Source organism: Cricetulus griseus, chromosome 5 (genome assembly GCF_003668045.3).
Source record: "Cricetulus griseus strain 17A/GY chromosome 5, alternate assembly CriGri-PICRH-1.0, whole genome shotgun sequence".
Lineage (NCBI taxonomy): Eukaryota > Metazoa > Chordata > Mammalia > Rodentia > Cricetidae > Cricetulus > Cricetulus griseus.
In genome coordinates this window covers 90144835-90163763 of record NC_048598.1, presented here as the reverse complement: position 1 = coordinate 90163763, position 18929 = coordinate 90144835, and the positions used below count along the sequence as shown (strand labels likewise).

The 18929-nt window shown below is 44.9% G+C and overlaps 1 protein-coding gene across 1 annotated transcript in view; it reads right to left on the bottom strand.

The window, feature by feature from the left end:
* Ppp1r21 (protein phosphatase 1 regulatory subunit 21) overlaps positions 1–18929 on the bottom strand; it is a 61141-nt gene that overhangs the window by 11472 nt on the left and 30740 nt on the right. The window contains exons 13-18 of the mRNA XM_027418002.2: positions 17967–18059; positions 14536–14663; positions 11369–11521; positions 10046–10138; positions 7949–8191; positions 1939–1971 (exon numbers count right to left, since the gene is read on the bottom strand). Of these exons, the coding sequence (XP_027273803.1) occupies positions 1939–1971; positions 7949–8191; positions 10046–10138; positions 11369–11521; positions 14536–14663; positions 17967–18059 (743 nt within the window). The remainder of the gene's footprint in view (positions 1–1938; positions 1972–7948; positions 8192–10045; positions 10139–11368; positions 11522–14535; positions 14664–17966; positions 18060–18929) is intronic.

Genomic DNA, 18929 nt, shown 5'->3' with positions numbered 1-18929 from the left:
TAAGTCTTATAAAATATATAGATTTATGATAATTGAGACTGAGCTAACAGATGAGAATCCTAGTCATTGGCCAAGCAGCATTGTACCTAATACAAGTCTCTCTGTGTATTAATTGGGACCCTAACTCGGGCGGGCAGCTGGTGTAAAGCGCACACATGGCGGTAGGACTTGAGTGGCTTTTGGCAGAAAGATTTATTATAACAGTACTGGGTTTCAGTTCATAAGTATATATACATTTTGCTAGTCCCACAAACTTCCTATCTTCTTCTCCTCTCCCTCCTTCCATGAGTCCCCATCATTCTAGATAGTCATATATATGCTTTTCTGTAGCTATATAAAATCTAGGACCACAATGGGATAAAACATGATATTTATCTTTCTGATCCTGACTTGGTCTACTTTGTATGACAATCTCCGGTTATATCCATTTTCTTGCAAACATATCATTTGTTATGGCTTCATAAAATTCCATTATGTAAAAATACCACGTTTTTTTGCCAGTTCTCTGCTGATGGACACCTAGGTTGATCGCATGATTTGGCTACTCCAAACAATGCTGCAATAAACATCTGGTGTAAATACCTCTGTGTTATGTTGACTCTAAATTTAGAACATTGTTCTCTTTAACATTTTTTTAAAGATTTTATTTATTATGTATACAACATTTTGCTTCCATGTATATCTGCACACCAGAAGAGGGCACCAGATCTCATAACGGATAGTTGTGAGCCACCATGTGATTGCTGGGAATTGAACTTAGGACCTCTGGAAGAGCAGCTGGTGCTCTTAACCTCTGAGCCATCTCTCCAGCCCGAACATTGTTTTCTTCACCCTTAAATTTTCTTCAGGAAAATGTAGTGTTCATAAACATACTAATAAATTAAAATTGGGGCCTTTGTTCCAGATTGCTCCAGACTGGCATTTTTCCCTGGTTATACTAGCAATGACACATAATTGAGCCAAATTTAAAAATTCATGAAGCTCAGTATTACCTTTGAAATAAGTAAGAAAATGACAAAATGCTGGGGAATATTATTTTCAGGTGTGTGACTTTTGTTTATGCTGCATTTGTTTAACTCTGTGAAGCTGTGATTGTCTGTCTAAAACACCCAATATTCTAATAAAGAGCTGAACAGCCAATAGCGAGGCAGGAGAGAGAAACAGGTAGGGCTGGCAGGCAGAGAGGAGAAATATGAGGAGAAATCTGGGAGAAAAGGGATCTGGGAATGAGAGAGGAAGGAGGAGGACTTCAGGGGTCAGCCACACAGCCACACAGCCACCTAGCCAGACACGGAGTAAGAAGGAAAGAAAAGGTATACAGAAATAGAGAAAGATGAAAGCCCCAAGGCCAAGGATAGATGGAATAATTTAAGTTAAGAAAAGCTGGCAAGAAACAAGCCAAGCTAAGGCTGAGCATTGATAACCAAGAATAAGCCTCTATGTGTGATTTGTTTAGGAGCTGGGTGGTGGGCCCCCAAAAAAGCCAAAAGAGTAAAACATTGCACAACAGAATCTGCCTCCTAGAATCATCACAGCCGCACTAAGAGATGGGCTTGGTTTCTTCAGTTTTCGTTTACTGGTCACTTGCAGAACCATATCTTCAAGTATTTAAAAATTCAAATGTACAAGCCCATGTGACAACTCACACCAGATCTGGGCTCACTCACAGCAAGCACACACAGAGGCCTGAGAAACCCTGTGCTCTGTCAAAACTGTGGAAGTCAGACACTGAACAAGGCGCTTGCTAAACCAGGCTCTAAACTACCCTCTATTGATGACAGCATGGAAGGAGTAGCAAAAGCACAGATGAGAGAATGACACTCACTTCCCTTGTAAGGATTACCAGAAACAAACACACAAAGAGAGCCTACAGGACTCAGTCCACAAACATGCGTCACACATGCACCGACAGGCAACATGATGTTGCGTGCACATTACCTCACTGTCTGGCGTCCTGGTCAAAATCCCAATCTAGAAGATAAAGAAAAAATACCGTTAGAAGGGAAGATCTACATTTCAGACACAAGAAGTTAACAGCCTAGAGTGCGTTCTCTTCTCCATCTGCACTGGTTCCACAGACCACTGAAAATGCAGGCCAGATCACCGTGGATGCTCATGGCTTCTGCCATGAGGCACAATGGTGGCCACTGCCAAATGCTCAAAATGCTGATTCACCCAGCGAACTATCAAGGAGGAGCAGGAGGGTGATCAACTTCCACCCTATCACATCATTTCCAACAGCAGTAACATAGATGGTCCGATGGAGACCACGATCATCAAACATGCTCAATGGAACACACAAATAAATCGGTGTCTACAAGATTAGATGTGGAATACTGTGGAGTCAATTTCTAGAGTCTCTAATAACACAACATGTATTAACTTTATGCTGCAGACTAAATTTTTATCAATCAGACATAAAATTTTGTAGAAAGAAATTTAATAGTAATATTTATCCAGGATAATGCCACTGGTTTTCTTTTTTACTCTCTTGTTATTTTTAGTTACCTCTAGTGTACATGGATAATTTTTATAACTAACATGATTTAGATATGAAAGTCCACTAGTTTAAGCAGTGTTTTTAATTAAACAAAATGTGAACATTTGTATTGCTCTGCATTTTTTTCCTTGAGATTATTATCTTTTTAACAATAATGAACCTGTGGCTATGTGGTGGAATTCAGTGCTGGATAGTTTAATGAAAATAATTAACAGTTGGCCTCTGGAACACTATTGGGCTTCAAACAGTCAATTTATATCTGGTATTGCTTATTTGGCCTTAAAGTGACCTCTTGGATTGAAGGCTGTGTCCCTTTTGAATCAGTTGACTCTGAACAAGGCAGGCTTGCTTCTCACCCAAGATAAAGGCAGTTCAAGGTGTGGTCACCCACAGCCACAGCTACAGACTTAGTTCACTGTGTCCACCTAAGGGTGGGCAGAGGAGATTTTAAAAAGGTTGGAAAGCAGAAACAGCAAAGTCAGCAAATGGTCTCTTCACCTCACTGTCTGCCACATGGGAGGCAGGGCCAGGCCCTCTGGGCAGAGATCTGCCATGTGCAGCAGAGAAAAGTGCATGGACAGACTTCTCTCATCCTCGTCTCCTGCCGTCAACTCCTGATCAGATTTAAAACCCACTCATGTCACCCTTCCTGTGACATTATCCTCCACCGACTGACCTGCCCTGTGACTTCACAACACTCTATGCTGCAGGCCAGCCAGTTTACATTAGATCGAAAGCAACCGAGGGAGGGCGAATATTCCACTATACACAGTAGCGCTCGAATTAAGAGGAGGCACCAGCCTTTCTCTAACTTCGAACATCAAAGACAGTATCTGAAATAGCAGTTCACAGAAAATGCAGCTCAACTATGCTAAAATTCCAATTCAAATTAAATTTGAGAGTCAAAGAGCAGGAAAGAGCAGTTGGTGAGAGGAGGTGGCACCAAGGTGACAGGCATCATGAGTAAGCAGACACCCGGGCAAAAGAACAGTTTCAAAGACAGACGAGGCAAAACACAAAGCAGAGTATCAGAAGCAGAATTCAGTTAGGTTCACACAAGAGATTAGTCTAGAAAGACGGGTTCCAAGGGCCTGGGATGGCAAACAAATGGACTGACTTCTACAGATCACAAGAAGCCACTCAGCCCAGGAACTAGAAAGTGTCCATTACTAATTAGACTCTAGGAAAAGCACAGATGGCACTTGTGAGGTGGTGGGGAAAGAAGCCGTTAAGGGTGACGGGCAGGCACAGAAGACAAGGCTGTGTGTACACACGCTAACTGAACACCCTACTTAAAGCAAGAGCAACTTCCGATGCACCAGCCCCCAGTACGGTTGCCACTCAGGCCCAGTGCTATCAGGTACTGAAGGATCTTCATGTCGCTGGGAATTCTTGTTTACATGGGGTAAAGTGTTCAACCTTGGCTTTCAGCCACGGACATCACTGCCATGTAGACTAGTTTCCAATGCCATCTCCTCGGAAAGCCAAGGAGCCACTGCACACAAGATCGAGAGTGGCCTCGGGTGAGTTGTTTCTGCTTCCCCTCATCTTCAACAGTAGAATGGACAATGCCTCCAGTTTCACACCCCTACAATTCCGCCCAAGGTGGACTGAGATAATACACTGCCATGTTTGCAGATCCAGTCTGGCAAATTATTACGGCAATCCCTGCTGGGCTAGGCTGCTGTCGTGGATGCTTCCTGGCCACCAGGAGCTCTACAGCCAAGTGTAAGTGAAAAGAAAGAATGGATGCAGGGTGGGGGCTTAAGGGGGTAGAAGGATGTCAGACAATGGAGAACAGTCAGACAGTGGAAAACAGTCAGACAGTGGAGAACAATCTGATATTGGAGAACAGTCAGACAGTGGGGAATAGACAGTGGAGAACAGTCAGACAGTGGGGAGTAGTCAGTGGAAAACAGTCTGACAGTGGGGGACAGTCAGTGGAGAACAGCCTGACAGTGGAGAACAGTCTAACAGTGAAGAACAGGTCTGATATTGGATAACAGTTTGACAGTGAAGAACAGTCTGACAGTGGAGAACAGTCAGACAGTGGAGAACAGCCTAACAGGGGACAACAGGTCTGATATTGGAGAACAGTTTGACAGTGGAGAACAGTCAGACAGTGGAGAACAGTCTGACAGTGGTGAACAGTGAGACAATGGAGAACAGTCTGACATTGGAGAACAGTCTGACAGTGGAAAACAGTCAGACAGTGGAGAAGAGTCAGACAGTGGAGAACAGTCAGACAGTGGAGAACAGTCAGACAGTAGAGAACAGTCAGACAGTGGAGAACAGTGAGACAGTGGAGAACAGTCTGACAGTGGAGAACATCTGACAGTGGAGAACAGTCAGACAGTGGAGAACAGTCAGACAGTGGAGAACAGTGAGACAGTGGAGAACAGTCTGACATTGGAGAACAGTCTGACAGTGGAGAACAGTCTGACAGTGGAGAACAGCCTAACAGTGGAGAACAGTCAGACACTGAAGAACAGCCTGACAGTGGAGAACAGTCAGTGGAGACAGTATGACCCATTGATGAGGCTGACTCTGAAAATGGTTCCTTCAGTAACTCAAGGATGACTCGGGCTGTCACACTGTCAAATAATTCTTGGCCAGATTTTAAATCTTGGTGTTTGTTGGATGTCTCATCCATGTATCTGCTACTTAGTTCAATAAAAGCATGCTATCTTTGCTTTACCATTTTATATGCATGTGTGTAACAGTAAGTCTTTCCACCAAGCCACCCGAGCCCTGCAGCCACGTGGGCGCTTTCTGCCAGGCCGCCCAAGTTCCGCCTGCCGCCATGTTAAGATGCCAAGTAACACACAGAGACTTATATTAGGTACAGATGCTGCTTGGCCAATGACTAGGATTTCCCATCTGCTAGCAGTCTTAAATATCATAAATCTATATATTTTATAAGACTTATCTTATAAGACGCCAGCGGAAGCATCCTGTCTTCCCGGGCTCACATGGTGACTCTGCACTTTCTCTTACCTTTCCCAGAATCCTCCTTGACTCCTAGTCCCACCTATCTTGTTTTCCTATTGGCCAACAGTACTTTATTTATCAACCAATAAGAAAATCATATACACAGAAGGACCTCCCCCATCACATGTATTTTTTTCTGAACAATCTAAAAGACAGCTACAGGACCTGCAAGATGGCTCATTGGGTAAAGGCACTTGGCACCTGTCCCACATGGTAGAAAGTGAGAACCTCCATCTATGACCTCTACCACTGGCTCTGAACACTTCCACATAATAAATAAAATATAATAAAAGTAGGTCACTGACATTATAATATCTTATCCTAAATACTGACATTTATCTAAAACACCTGAAGCTGGGTCTCTAATGCAGAGGTTCTCAACCTGTGATTGCAACTCCTTAGGGGGCTGCATATCAGATATTTATATCATGATTCATAACAGTAGCAAGATTACAGTTATGAAGCAGCAATGAAATAATTTTATGGTTGGGGGTCACCACAGCATGAGGAGCTATATTAAAGGGTCCCAGCATTAGTAAGGTTGCTCTAATGCTTACAACGCCATAACAACACCTAAAAAGACAGGTCCTCTGGGGTTTGGACACTGCTGAGATAGAGAGGCCTGTGCATGTCTTGGGAATAAAAGTGGCCTGTACACCTGTCACGCATGCCCTCCACTGATGCAGGTAAGTCTGAGACACCAGAGAGTGGTGACATCAGTGAGCCAGCTGACACCTGTGTATGCACCAGAGCGCTGGTCTTTTGGAGGTACCACAGCTCCCCTCCCCCCTCACCTGCACAGCTCCCCTCCCCCCTCACCTGCACAGCTCCCCTCCCCCCTCACCTGCACAACTCCCCTCCCCTCTTCACCTGCTCTTCCCCTTCCCCCTCCCCTGCACAGCTCCCCTCCCCCCTCCCCTGCACAGCTCCCCTCCCTCTCACCTATGCCTCCCCTCCTCTCCTCATCTGCTCTCCCCTCCTCTCTCCTCCTCACCTGCTCTCCCCTTCCCCTCCTCACCTGCTCTCCCCTCCTCTCCCCTCCTCATCTGCTCTCCCCTCCTCCCCTCCTCACCTGCTCTCCCCTCCCCTCGCCTCCTCACCTGCTCCCCCTGCTCTCCCTCCTCACCTTTCCCCTCCTCTCCCTCCTCACCTGCTCCCCTCCTCTCCCCTCCTCACCTGCCCTCCCTCCCCTCCCTGCAAGCTCCCCTCACCCTCCTCACCTGCTCTCCCCTTCTCTCCCCTCCTCACCTGCTCTCCCCTCCCCTCCTCACCTGCTCTCCCTCCCCCCCTCCCCTGCACAAGCTCCCCTCCCCTCCTCACCTGCTCTCCCCTCCTCTCCCCTCCTCACTCCTCACCTGCTCTCCCCTCCTCTCCCCTCCTCTCCCCTCCTCACCTGCTCTCCCCTCCTCACCTGCTCTCCCCTCCTCACCTGCTCTCCCCTCCCCTCCCCTCCTCACTTGCACAGACTGCTCTGACTCTGACACTCCCCTCTCTGATTTCTCTTTTTCCTCACTTTCCTATTTTTTTTTTTAATGACAGGCAGGGCGTTATAACTAGAAAACTTTATAAAAATAATCATGAATGCTGTAATGCCAACAGAGCTGTTTCTTTACCTTCTAAATCTCAACAGTTAAAAAGGCAGGGAACATGAGACCGTCTGCCCAGTGACCACTGACAGGAAACCGTGCACCTGAGGTGTTCTATGTCACATGCACATTCCACGCTCTGCACTTTCTGGAACACACTACAAAATCCTTTTAAAGTGGCGTTAGTGGTCATTCTAGAGAAGTTAGGTATTTGTGGGGTGAGAAATTTAGCTCTGTGACAGATCACTCACCTAGCAAGTACAAGGCTCTGGGTTCAGTCCTCGGTGCAGAAGGGGGGGGGGGGGCAGGGTAGAAAATTCCAGAAAAGACCGAAAAAACAAGGTAACTAGAAAGGTAGGTACTGGTCCTTGGTTGGAAACACGACTCCATCTTGGAACTGTTTTCAAAGAGAAGCAGGATGGTCCTGGACTTGACACACTGCATCTTCTCCAGAAACACAGCTCTGGCCTTGCAGACATCCAGTAAAACCTCACATAATTTAACTGAGTTACTTTCTGAAGGAGACAAGCTGCCTTTATTTAAGGCACAGAGAAACTGACATGTTATTTAGATGGGCTTATTTATATCTCTCTGAAATTCACACGTGATGGATTTAGTAGGAGGGCCCTTGGGATATGGCCTACTGGACATTTACAAAACAGAGACCCAGGAGGCCAATTTACCACTTCTATACTTGTCAACGTGATTGGAAAGACAGCCAACAGTGAACCAGGAGGTGCACCCTGGAGAGACTTCCCAGCCTCCAGCTGCTTCTGCTGTTTTGTTATAGGAACAGGAAGGGAACAGGTTGAGTCTATATCAGTTACCACTGAAGTAAACTGTAGGCAAGGGCAAGCAGGAAGATGCTCACCAGACTGGCACTCTGCATAGGCTCTGACGGGACCTTGGCTGCAGCTTCCTCCTGGCAGGGAGCCGTGGACACAGTGGCGTTTTCCTGGGCCAGCCCAAGCAGCTGTGCACTGCTTGTACTCCTCAGCCTGTCTGCCATCCGCTGGTTTTCTTTCTCCAGCTTGATTTTGGCTAACTGTGCTTCTAGCATCCAATGTTCTTTTTCCTGCTCCAGTTTCGAAATCTTTTCCAAACTCTGCTGAACCTTAAAAAATGAAAGATGTTTCCATCTTAGAGAATGACAGGGACAGAACGTAGTGGGGGCTGTAAAACAACAAACTAATACTGGGCATTTGATATATGGGACACCAAAGGAACAATCCTAAATTCAAGACAGCTCAGTCAGGAAGTGTGGGTCTGAGTTTGTTACCTAGAATTCACCTTAACAAACAGCCTGGAAGTGGAATTGGACATTTACAATCCAGGCTCTGTGGAGGTGAAAATAGGTGGGCCCCTGGGGCTCTCTGTAGCCTACATGGTGAGTTCCAGGCCAGTGAGAGAGTTCTCCCTAGGATGGGGGTGATAGGGAGACGTGGACAGTGCCTGAGGAATAACAGTAGAGCAACACTCCTCTGGCCTCCATGATTCTGCCTGCACAGTAAAAAAAAAAGTTCAAAGGAAGGAGAAGGTTATAAAGAGCATCCAACACAGTTGTGTTGACTGGATACATGAAGAACCCTTTGTGATGTGTTTCTGTGGTACTCAAATCATATATACAATTCCTGAAATTCAAGAAAAATACACAAAGGCAGAAAATAGCAAAAGAGAAACAAAGAGTCCGAGAAGCACAGGAGAACCGACTGACACAGAGGCTCCTGCTTTACCAAAACACAAAGGACAAAACACACAGGTGGGTGTTTGGCAGACGAGAGCTTTCTTCATGATTGATGAATACAGGTGAGGCCTGAAAGAGCACATGTGTGCTACACAGCATATTTCATTTATAAAAGCTCCACACTGGCCAACAAAACCAGTTGATGATAAATTAATTTAAAAAAGAGAGAGAAACAAAGCCAATCTGTGGTGTCAGAATACAGGACAAGGGGCAACCACTGTTACAGAGGGGCCTGCGGCACACCTGGCACAGTGAAGCACTCATGTGCACACACACGCACACACACACAGACAGACACAGATGCACATGCGCACACACACAGTCTTTAGAGCTCTAGTTCCTGGTTATGTTAGTGTGTTTACTTGTTAAAAACTATGGCATGCAGTAGTGATCTGTATACTTTTCTGTATGTTCTACTCAGTAAAGAAAGTAATGTTGTAGGTTGGAGAGCAGTCTCATAAGTCAGGAGCACTGGCTGCTCTTGCACAGGACCTGGGTTTGGCTCCCAGCACCCACATCAGGTGCCCATGGAGGCCAGAGGAGAACATCAGATCCCCTGGGACTGGAGTTACAGACAGTTGTGAGCTGCTGCACCGGAGCAGGGGAATCAAACCAGGCTCCTCTAGAAAGCAGCCAGTGTGAACCACACTGTCCTGTGGAAAAGCAGTGAGTGTGAACCACGGTGGTACTCTGGAAAAGTAGCCAGTGTGAACCACGGTGGTACTCTGGAAAAGCAGTTAGTGTTCTTAAAGTCTATGCCATGTTTTTCAGTCCTCCTCAAATTAAAAATGAGTCAGATGTTAAAGTTATTTAAATAAATCTCGACAAAGTCTAAACTGACACCAGTTTGTAGCAATTTTTGAAAGAAATAGTACCTTCCATGCAATCTATTTCCCCCAACTCAACTGACCAACAGATGGAAATAACCCCATGGGTCTCTATCCCTCCCCCTTTACCGCCTCAGTATCTATCTCTGACATCAGTTTGCAGTCTGTTGCTCAGCAGCAACTTCGATACCAGCTGAGTCAAGATGACCTCGAGTATCATTGAGCTACACTTATGGTCTCGATTCTCTGTGGGACACAGTTAGGTCTTACATGTCACATGTGGATATTTTTTCTCTCTAGCCTTTTGCGTTACTCTTCACTCCATATACCTTAAAATCTACCCACAGGACTGAACAGCGGCTTCTTACCAAACTCCATGATGTTCCTGGTGCCATACCTGCTGTGCAAGGCCTTCCCGACTCTCAGTGGAGCTGAGAAGCACACGACGGTTGGCCACTGCTTCCTCATAAGGCACGGACTCTGCGAGGGGCTGGCGGGAGGGAAAGCGCTGTAGTCATTAAAGGGTCCAACACACAATGTAAGAACGCTGAGTAGGTGTGACATAAACCAAGACCCTAGCCTACACAGACCACTTCCTTTGTGATGTGTGAAAAGAAAAAGGCATTTTCAAAAGGAGAACAAAGATAGGACATTTGTCATAGCAACTGTACACCTCTCCAACAACTCTATGCACTTGTACCAAAACAGGGGTGGAGGCAGGCCAGAAAACACAGAGGCAGACAAAGCACAAAGGAATCTGCTGTGTGACCACGCTGCTTCCAGCTCAGTGACAAAAGGAAGGCCTGGCAGTGTCAGAAAATCGGTCTGATGGTCAGAAAAAGAGCAAGGTACTTCTTTCACATAACAATCAGGATGGACTTGAGACGAAATAAAGTTAGATGAAAAAACAAATCAGAAGAAAATACAGCTGCATGTTTCTATAGCTTTGGGAAAGGAAAAGGGCCTTGGCCAAGAATGACCACCACCGAAGAAAACGATCTATGGGGGAAAAAAAAGAAAAGAAAACAAAGATACACACACACACACACACACACACACACACACACACACACACACACATGCTGAGTGATACATAAGATCAAAACTTTTGGGATGGTGAATGGCTCAGTGGGCAAAGGAACTGAGTTGACCTGAGTTGGATCCTGAGGACCCATGTGATGGAAGGGGAGGAATCCTCAGGCTGTCCTCAAAGTTCCACATACATGCATGGTATGTGCACACTGCTCCCACCTGCACTCATTCAAAATAAGCAAAATTTTAAATTTTCTATCATAAAAAATACCATACCAAAACGGTAGAAATATTTTCTATATAAACACAATTAAAATTCTTAATATAGGGCATCCAGGAGAGGTAGGGATGGATATGTCCTTGATACATTTTATATATATGTAAGAAACTGCCAAAGAACAAATCTAAAATATTCTTTAAAATTCTTAATATATAAGGAACTCTTTCAATTCTAGCTAGGAATATTTATTTTAAAACAGACATCAACAGAGAACAGCTAGAACAAGTAATAACCATGAAAAGCACCCCAGAGTTGTCTAACCGATGTCTTTATGACCGATTCCCAGAAGGGAACTGCTGATTCAAAGTCTGTGAATGCTTCCAGGGTTCCAAAAAAAATAGAAAAGACATTCTTGCAGTGGTGCACCACCCAACAGAAGATGAACGGCTAGCAGCAGAAGCCACAAACCTTTCTCAAAGCCCTCATGTAGGCAGCAGCTTTCTTCTTGTACTGGAGCATGCACTCAGCTGAAAGGGGACTATTGAATCCACTGGCTGTCTTGGGCCCATAGCTCAGTGAGGCAATGAAGTAGTCCACGTTGTTGCTGAAGAAAGATGCAATCTAAACACAGCATGACAAGAAAACATTCTATTTTCCAACAGTGATCTAAAAGAGCTACCTAATGGCTCTGCTGTGGTCTGTATGAGAACGCCCCCCCCCCTTAGGCTCATATGTCTGAATGTTTGGTTCCCAGCTAGTAGAACTGTTTGGGAAGGATGAGGAGGTGTGGCCCTGTTGGAGAAGTGTGCACTTGTTGGAGGAGGAGTATCACCAGGGGTGGACTTTGAGGTTTCAAAAGCCTGTGCCAGGCCCAGTCTCTGTCCACCCACAACTTTCAGATCAGATGTAAACTCTCAGCTATTGCTCCAGTACTACACCTGCCTGCCTACCACCAAATTCCCCGCCATGATGGTCATAGACTAACCCTCTGAAACTGTGAGCAAGGCCCCAGTTAAATGCTTCCTAAGTTGCCATGGTGTCTCAGAGCAGTTTGAATGGAAGTGAAGTTTCAACACCTGCCCCAAAGCCTGCACCTATTTATTTGTGACCACCTTCACAATGTGTGATAGGAAGGAGACACCCAGTAAACGGCAGCCAACTTCAAACATGACTGCTCTGTTTACTTTCTGTCCCTCTGTCGGTGACTGACTGACTTTCTTTTTTGAGACAGGCTCTCACTATGTAGCTTTGGTTGGCCTAGAACTCACTATGTAGACCAGGCTAGCCTTGATCTCAAAGGGATCCATCTTCTACTGTCCTCAAACTGCTGGGACTAAAGACAGGTGTCACGCCCAGCTGTAGGTGTTTCTCATGAACTATAACTTCTGTACTGCTCTGACGGTATATATGTTTGGATTTTTTAAATGTAAACTTTGAATATCTCATATTCCAACAGAATAGATATGACATAAGCATCTTAAATATATAATCTACCCAAACTTAGTTCTGTAAAATCTTAACTTGTTAATTATAAATAGAACAGACAACAAGACTAAAAACACAGATTCTTGCTATTCACAGATTTAGCATTTGCTTGGTCTATGTAACAGCTACGAAGAGCCAAATGACAATTTTGCTGAGCTATGATTTTGAATTCTATAGTGCTATATGAAGTGGTGATATAAAGAAAATATCTGCCTTCAATGTCCTTGCTACAAAAAGAAGGCCTGGATACACTAGCAGGTGTTCTATCTTGCTAAGTATGAGGAAGTGAGTGTTCTACCTTGGCAAACATTGCTCAAAACTAAGCAATCAAACTCTAATCACCTACAGGTTTTATTTTTTTAGCAGCCTTTTACAGTATCAAGTAACCCTCAAGGTTAGGAACTATGTAGCCCACATGATTGAACATTTAGTCACATCTGGTGAAGTTTGGGAAGGTTGTGGGACCTTCAGGGTTTGGGGTCTTGCTGGAGGAATCAGCCCTCGGGGAGGGCCTCATGGTAACAGCCTGCTAGTCCCTGCAGGTCTCCTGCCTCCTGACTGCAGATGTGATATTCCCGGCTCCACATGCCTCACTGCCATGGATCCGCCATGCCTTGAGCCAAATACAGCAACAGACATTCCAAAATGGACAGGGAAAACTCACGAGGCCTCAACCCTACACGAAGAACTGAGGCACCTGAGGAGTGCTCAGAGGGGAAGAGATGATCCTCCCCAGGGAAGAGCACTCCAATTGGTCATCCAATACCAAATTGGTCAGCCCTAAACACACACACGAGTAACACTGTACAGACTGAGTGCTGCAGGAAGCTTCCTGGAGTAAGTACCCGGACGCCACTGAGAGTGGGAGAGATGAGATGTCACCGGCGAACTGCAGCCAGGACAGTCCCTGAAAGCCTCAATGCCAAGTCCAGTTTGCATTCTCAGTTTTTAATCTAAAATCACAGAGTGGGGCAGTGCTTACAGAAGTACACATGGCCACCAGCAGGTTGCTAAGGACAACCACCATTGTTCCAGCTATTTCTCCAGGTCACTCTGTACCAGGTAGCAAGTACAGGCAATGCTTTAAATAAATCAATAAATCAGTATCTAATAACTGGCCTCTTCTACCTTACTCTACTTCATAAGCAGGTGGGTTATACTTAGGGATATATATGCATGTAACAATAATTAATAAAAATGAGGCTATGAATGTGAAAGAGGGCAAAGAATGGTATATAAGAGAGTTTAGAGGGAGGAAAGGAAAGAGAGAAATGATGTAATTTATATTATAATCCCAAAAGAAATAATGAAAAAATAAATCTCTCCACTTAATCGCTTCTTGCAAGCCAATTGGTCACGGACAAGGAAACTAATACAGGGAGTGTTCGATAAAATCAGTGCTCAGGGCTGGGAAGACAGCTCAGGGGTGAAGGAGCTTCCTGCCAGACCTGACGAACTGAGTTCACCCTCCAGGGTCTAGAGGGTAGAAGGGAAGTCTCACCCCAACAAGCTGACCAGTGTGCTAGCCCTAGCCTGGACGCTCCCCACCGAATAAAAACAATAAGTATATTCTTTCACAAATTAGTACTCAAAAATCTTGGGCTACCAATTGTGTGTGTGTGTGTGTTTATTTTTGTGCATCATGAAGTGTTTAGGGAGAGGGAATACACCACTGGATGAGGAAGGGGAATGAGGGGTGAACACAAGCAAAGTACAATGACAGATGTGGAAGAAATAGCCTAACGAAACCCACTGCTTCGTATATAAAGTAAAAAAATTGAAAAATACTTTGGATAGCTTAAAGAAACAGTGAGTGACCCACGGATTCACTATAATGTGAACGGTCACTGCCAGTGTTTTAAATATTGTATAGACGATTCAACTGAAGAAAACTGAGGGTGCAGGGAGTGTTGGGTAATGGTGATGAAAAGTCAGACACTATTTTAAAAGGGTAAAGAGCCTAAGGTTTGGGGGTGTAGCACAGTGGCAGGTTGTCTGCCTATGATGCACAGGGCCCTGTAGATTCCTCCCTGCCACACTCATATGGGCCTTCTATTCCACGCCCCTTTTATGGATCGATTTTCTGGTCACTGTTTTCAAAGGAGCACATAAAGAGCTGAATTTAGTTGGTATCCGCCGAGCACAGTTACCTTCCCTGCTCCATTTGTTAGTGCCACTGCTGAGGACAGGACACAGTCATTCGTCGTCACCAGCTTCTGGGTGGCTGTTGGAAGCTCATGCTCTATGGCAGCCTTCTGACTGTAGTGTTTGGAAATGTCTATAAAAAAAAAAAAAAAACAAGACCAGATGCAAACATTACCATTCGCATACAGGTCTCATGCAGCTAACCAGCCTGCTCCATTCTCACAGATAGACTTCCAGGTTTATTAAGTGCATTTGAAAGCAGTGATCCAAGTATCAAGGCTGTGCTGCAACAGTAGGCAGTGTGTGTTTGTGTGTGTGTGTGTGTGTGTGTGTGTGTGTGTGTGTGTGTGTGTGTGTGTGTGGACTCAAGCATGCCACAGCAAGTATGTGGAGATCAGCTTCTCTCCTATTACCATGTTGTGGGTCCTAGGAATCAAACTCTGGTGGTCAGTCCTGGTGACGAACACTTTTACCCACCGAGCCATCTTGCTGGCCCTCAATTACATTTTGATTCCACATAAAACACATTTTGGGGGCTAGAGAGATGGCTCAGTATTTAAAAGCACTGACTGCTCTTCCAGAGGACCCAGGTTCAATTTCCAGCACTCACATGATGGCTAACAACTGTCTGTAATTCCAAGAACTAAACCTCTCACCAGACATATATGCAGGCAAAACACCAATGCACATAAAGTAATAAGGAAATTATAACACACACACACACACACACACACACACACACACACACACACTTTGATAACTCCTGTGGTGGTCTAAAAGAAAATGTCCCCAAAAGGGAGTGGCACTATTAATAGGTGTGGCCTTGTTGGAGGCAGTGTGTCACTGTGGGGACGGTCTTTGAGGTCTCTTATGACCAAGCCACACCCAATGTCTCCATTCACTTCCTGTTAGCTACAGATCAAGATGGAGGACTCAGCTCCTTCTTCAGCACCATGTCTGCCTGCATGCTGCCATGTCCCACCATGATGACAATGGACTAAACCTCTGACCTGTAAGCGAGCCACCCCAATTAAACGTTTTCCTTTATAAGAGTTGTATGGTCATGGTGTCTCTTCACAACAATAGAAACCCTAACTAGGAAAACTCCCATGCTGTCTTTTTACACTAACAACCTACCAACCAAACTATCTGGATTTTTCCTTCCTGTGTCCAAATTAGACCAAGCAATTATTATTCATGGAAAAGCGGGAGGGTAGAGTTGAAACAAAAGGTGTCTTAAAAAACAAGGTTCCAGGGAATGGAGAGATGACTCAGAGTTTAAGAGCACTGCCTGCTCTTTCAGAAGTCCTGAGTTCAATTCCTGGCAGCTACATGGTGGCTCACAACCATCTATAATGAGATCTGGTGCCCTCTTCTGGCATGCAGACAGAATATTGTATATATAATAAATAAATAAATAAATCTTTAAAAAAAAACCAAGGTTCCACCAGGCATTGTGGTGAAGGCCTATAATTCCATACTCAGATATAGAATCACAAATTTGAAATGAACTTAGGCTACAGGGTTAGATACTGACCAAACTAAAATGAAAAAAAAAAAACAAACAAACAAAAAAAAACACCTAAACAACAACAACAACAGAAAGATGCTTCTGTTAATGCCTGTTGACAAGCACTCTGCATTCTCATGACACAACAGTCTTCCAAGCTAGGTAAGAAGACAGATTGAAAACTTAACCCGAGCAACCAGGCCCTATAATCACTTCCCAGTGTCCTTCATGTTTCCCACTTTTCCTTTTTATATCCATTCTCAAGAGCAGAAACAAGCTTGAAAATGTAGTAATGAAACCCATTATTTGGTACACTAAACTGAAACAGAGAAACAAATAAAAAGAAAAGAAACAAGTGGCAGCATAGAGGGCCTGGGAGGCCCCAACTCTCCCACAGTCTCTATCAGCTCTTGCCAAACAAGAAACATAACATGCTTTGTCCAGGACCACTCAGCAGCATCTTGACCTCAGAAAATATACAGACAAAGCAAGCTAATGTTTTCAAATCTTCTTAGGGTTAGGATGTAACTGCTGATCAGAACAGCAATATAAATAAAGATATTGTGACATGCCAATCTTGAGGAGGGCATTAATTATACCTCCCACATATTTATACCGAACACTTTTACATTTAGAAAAAACATTTCCTGTAAAATGACTCACTAGCTATCAACAGTGCAATGAACCATCCAGGCCTGAGCTGATGCCCTTCCAACAGCGCGGGCATCTCCCCCTTCCCCACAGTTCAGAAGGGAGAAGGGGGAGGGACACAGCGTCTGGGAGCAACACAGAGCTACAGACTGATTAAATCTCAGAATCACTCAAGAAGCAAAAAAAAAAAAGCCTTAAAAGACTTGGGAGGCAGAGGCACTCGGAGCTCTGTGAGTTCAAGGCCTGGTCTACAAAGTGAGTTCCAGGACAGCCTCCAAAGCTACACAGAGAAACCCTGTCTCAAAATAAAACAAAACAAAACAACAAAAAAAAAGCTCCCCCACAGCCCTTTAACCAACTATGTTCTTAAAAGTACAGAACCAAATAAAAATTGGGCAAGATCTTAAAATAGATACTTTTTGTTTGTTTGTTTTGTTTATTGACACAGGATCTATCTATGCAGACCAGGCTGGTCTAGAACTCAGAGATCCTCTTGCCTCTGCCTCTAAGTGCTGGAATTAAAGGTGCTCACCACCACTCCTGAGACTTTTATTTCTTAAAGTTATGCTCAACAAGGCTAGATTTAAAACAGGCATTTTAAATACCAAAATATGAGCTTGGAATGTAGCTTAGGGTTAGAACACTTAAATACCATGTACAGCTCAGTACAATTAAAAACCATGTACATGTTCCTGGATTCAATCCCCAGCACTGAGCAACACAGAAAGAAAGGAAGGAAGGAAGGAAGGAAGGAAGGAAGGAAGGAGGGAGGGAGGGAGGGAGGGAGGGAGGGATGCTGGGGAAATACTGGCCAGATGGTTTATGGCTGCAAACCTAGCATTCCAGAAGCAGAGGCAGGAAGATCACAGGCTAGCTGGAGCTATACAGAATTCCAGGTAGCCAAGACTACATAATGAGATTGTCTCAAAAAGACAAATAAACAAACAAATATTCACAGGATAATGGTGACTAGTACACTCTTTCTAGACACACTGGCCTCCTTAGGTTCCTTAGTTCTTTCATGCTTGAGCCCCGACAAGTATAACAAATTTTGCTAAGTGCCCTAAACAGCATGTCTGGTGCGCTCCAACCCACACCCATGTCAAGCCGGGTGACGCACAGAGCACAGGCTCCTCTCATCAGTGCTGTGTTCACAGTGAAGCAGACGGAAGAGCAGAAGGCCAGGGCTATGCATTTCCATGCACACCCAATGCTGTGCAGGCAGATCTGAAAACTGAAGGTTTTCATGGACTTAGGTTCTGGTTCGTGGCTCACCTTTCATGACGTCATGAAACCCATGCAGAGCAGCGCCAACGTTTGTTAAGACGGAAGTGTAGTTTGCCCGAAGGAGCCCATCTGGCTCGGTACCTAGAAAAGTCAATCACAGGCCCTGTGAGCATTTCCCTGGAAAGCTGACTGCCCACCCTCTCTGCCTCTGTCCTAGAGACCACAGAGAACAAAGTTTGCTTATAATATGTCAGAAATAATGGCTTTCCAAACCTTTGCAGATAGTCACATATGGCGGTAATGAATAAAGGCACATTTAATTGACATGCATCTCCCAGGCACACATTTTTAGTGATTAAGGAGCCAAAAGGCAGCCAGTAGAATGGCTCAGCAGGTGAAGTCACTAGTCATCAAGGCTGAGGACCTGAACCTGATCCCAGAAACCCTGGAGAGTGGAGAAAACTGATGGTGGAGGTCAGAAAACCTCCAGGGAGGTTTTCTAACCTCCACCCCATGCCCTCATACACACACACATAACTACACATATCCTGGGCATGCGCATGTGTACACACAAAAACACTACACTGAATTCACACACACAATAAAAGAAAATCAATAACAACTCAGAAGAAACAGTACAATTCTGTGCTAAGAGAGCAAAGTCTTCTCGCTAGCTCAGTGCAACAGAAACCCCACTCTCAACAGACACAGCCCTCCTGTCTCCCAGCCACTGGCTGATGAGGCTAAATTCTGACTGTGGCCAAGAAGTGTGTGTGTGGGGGGGGGGTCCTTCCCTCACCTAAGCCCCCATCTCTGAGACAGAGGCTCTGCCTTGAACAAGTGCTACTGAGATTGTGTGGCCCTTGTCACCATTCCCTTGGTTATCAACCTGAGTTCCACACTGAAAGAGACAAGCCAAAAAGACCTGATGCGGCTGTGACACAACTGTCCCCAACACGTGAACTGTGACTCTGAGATTTAACTCAAGGAAGAAGCAGCCTTAGGCTCTAA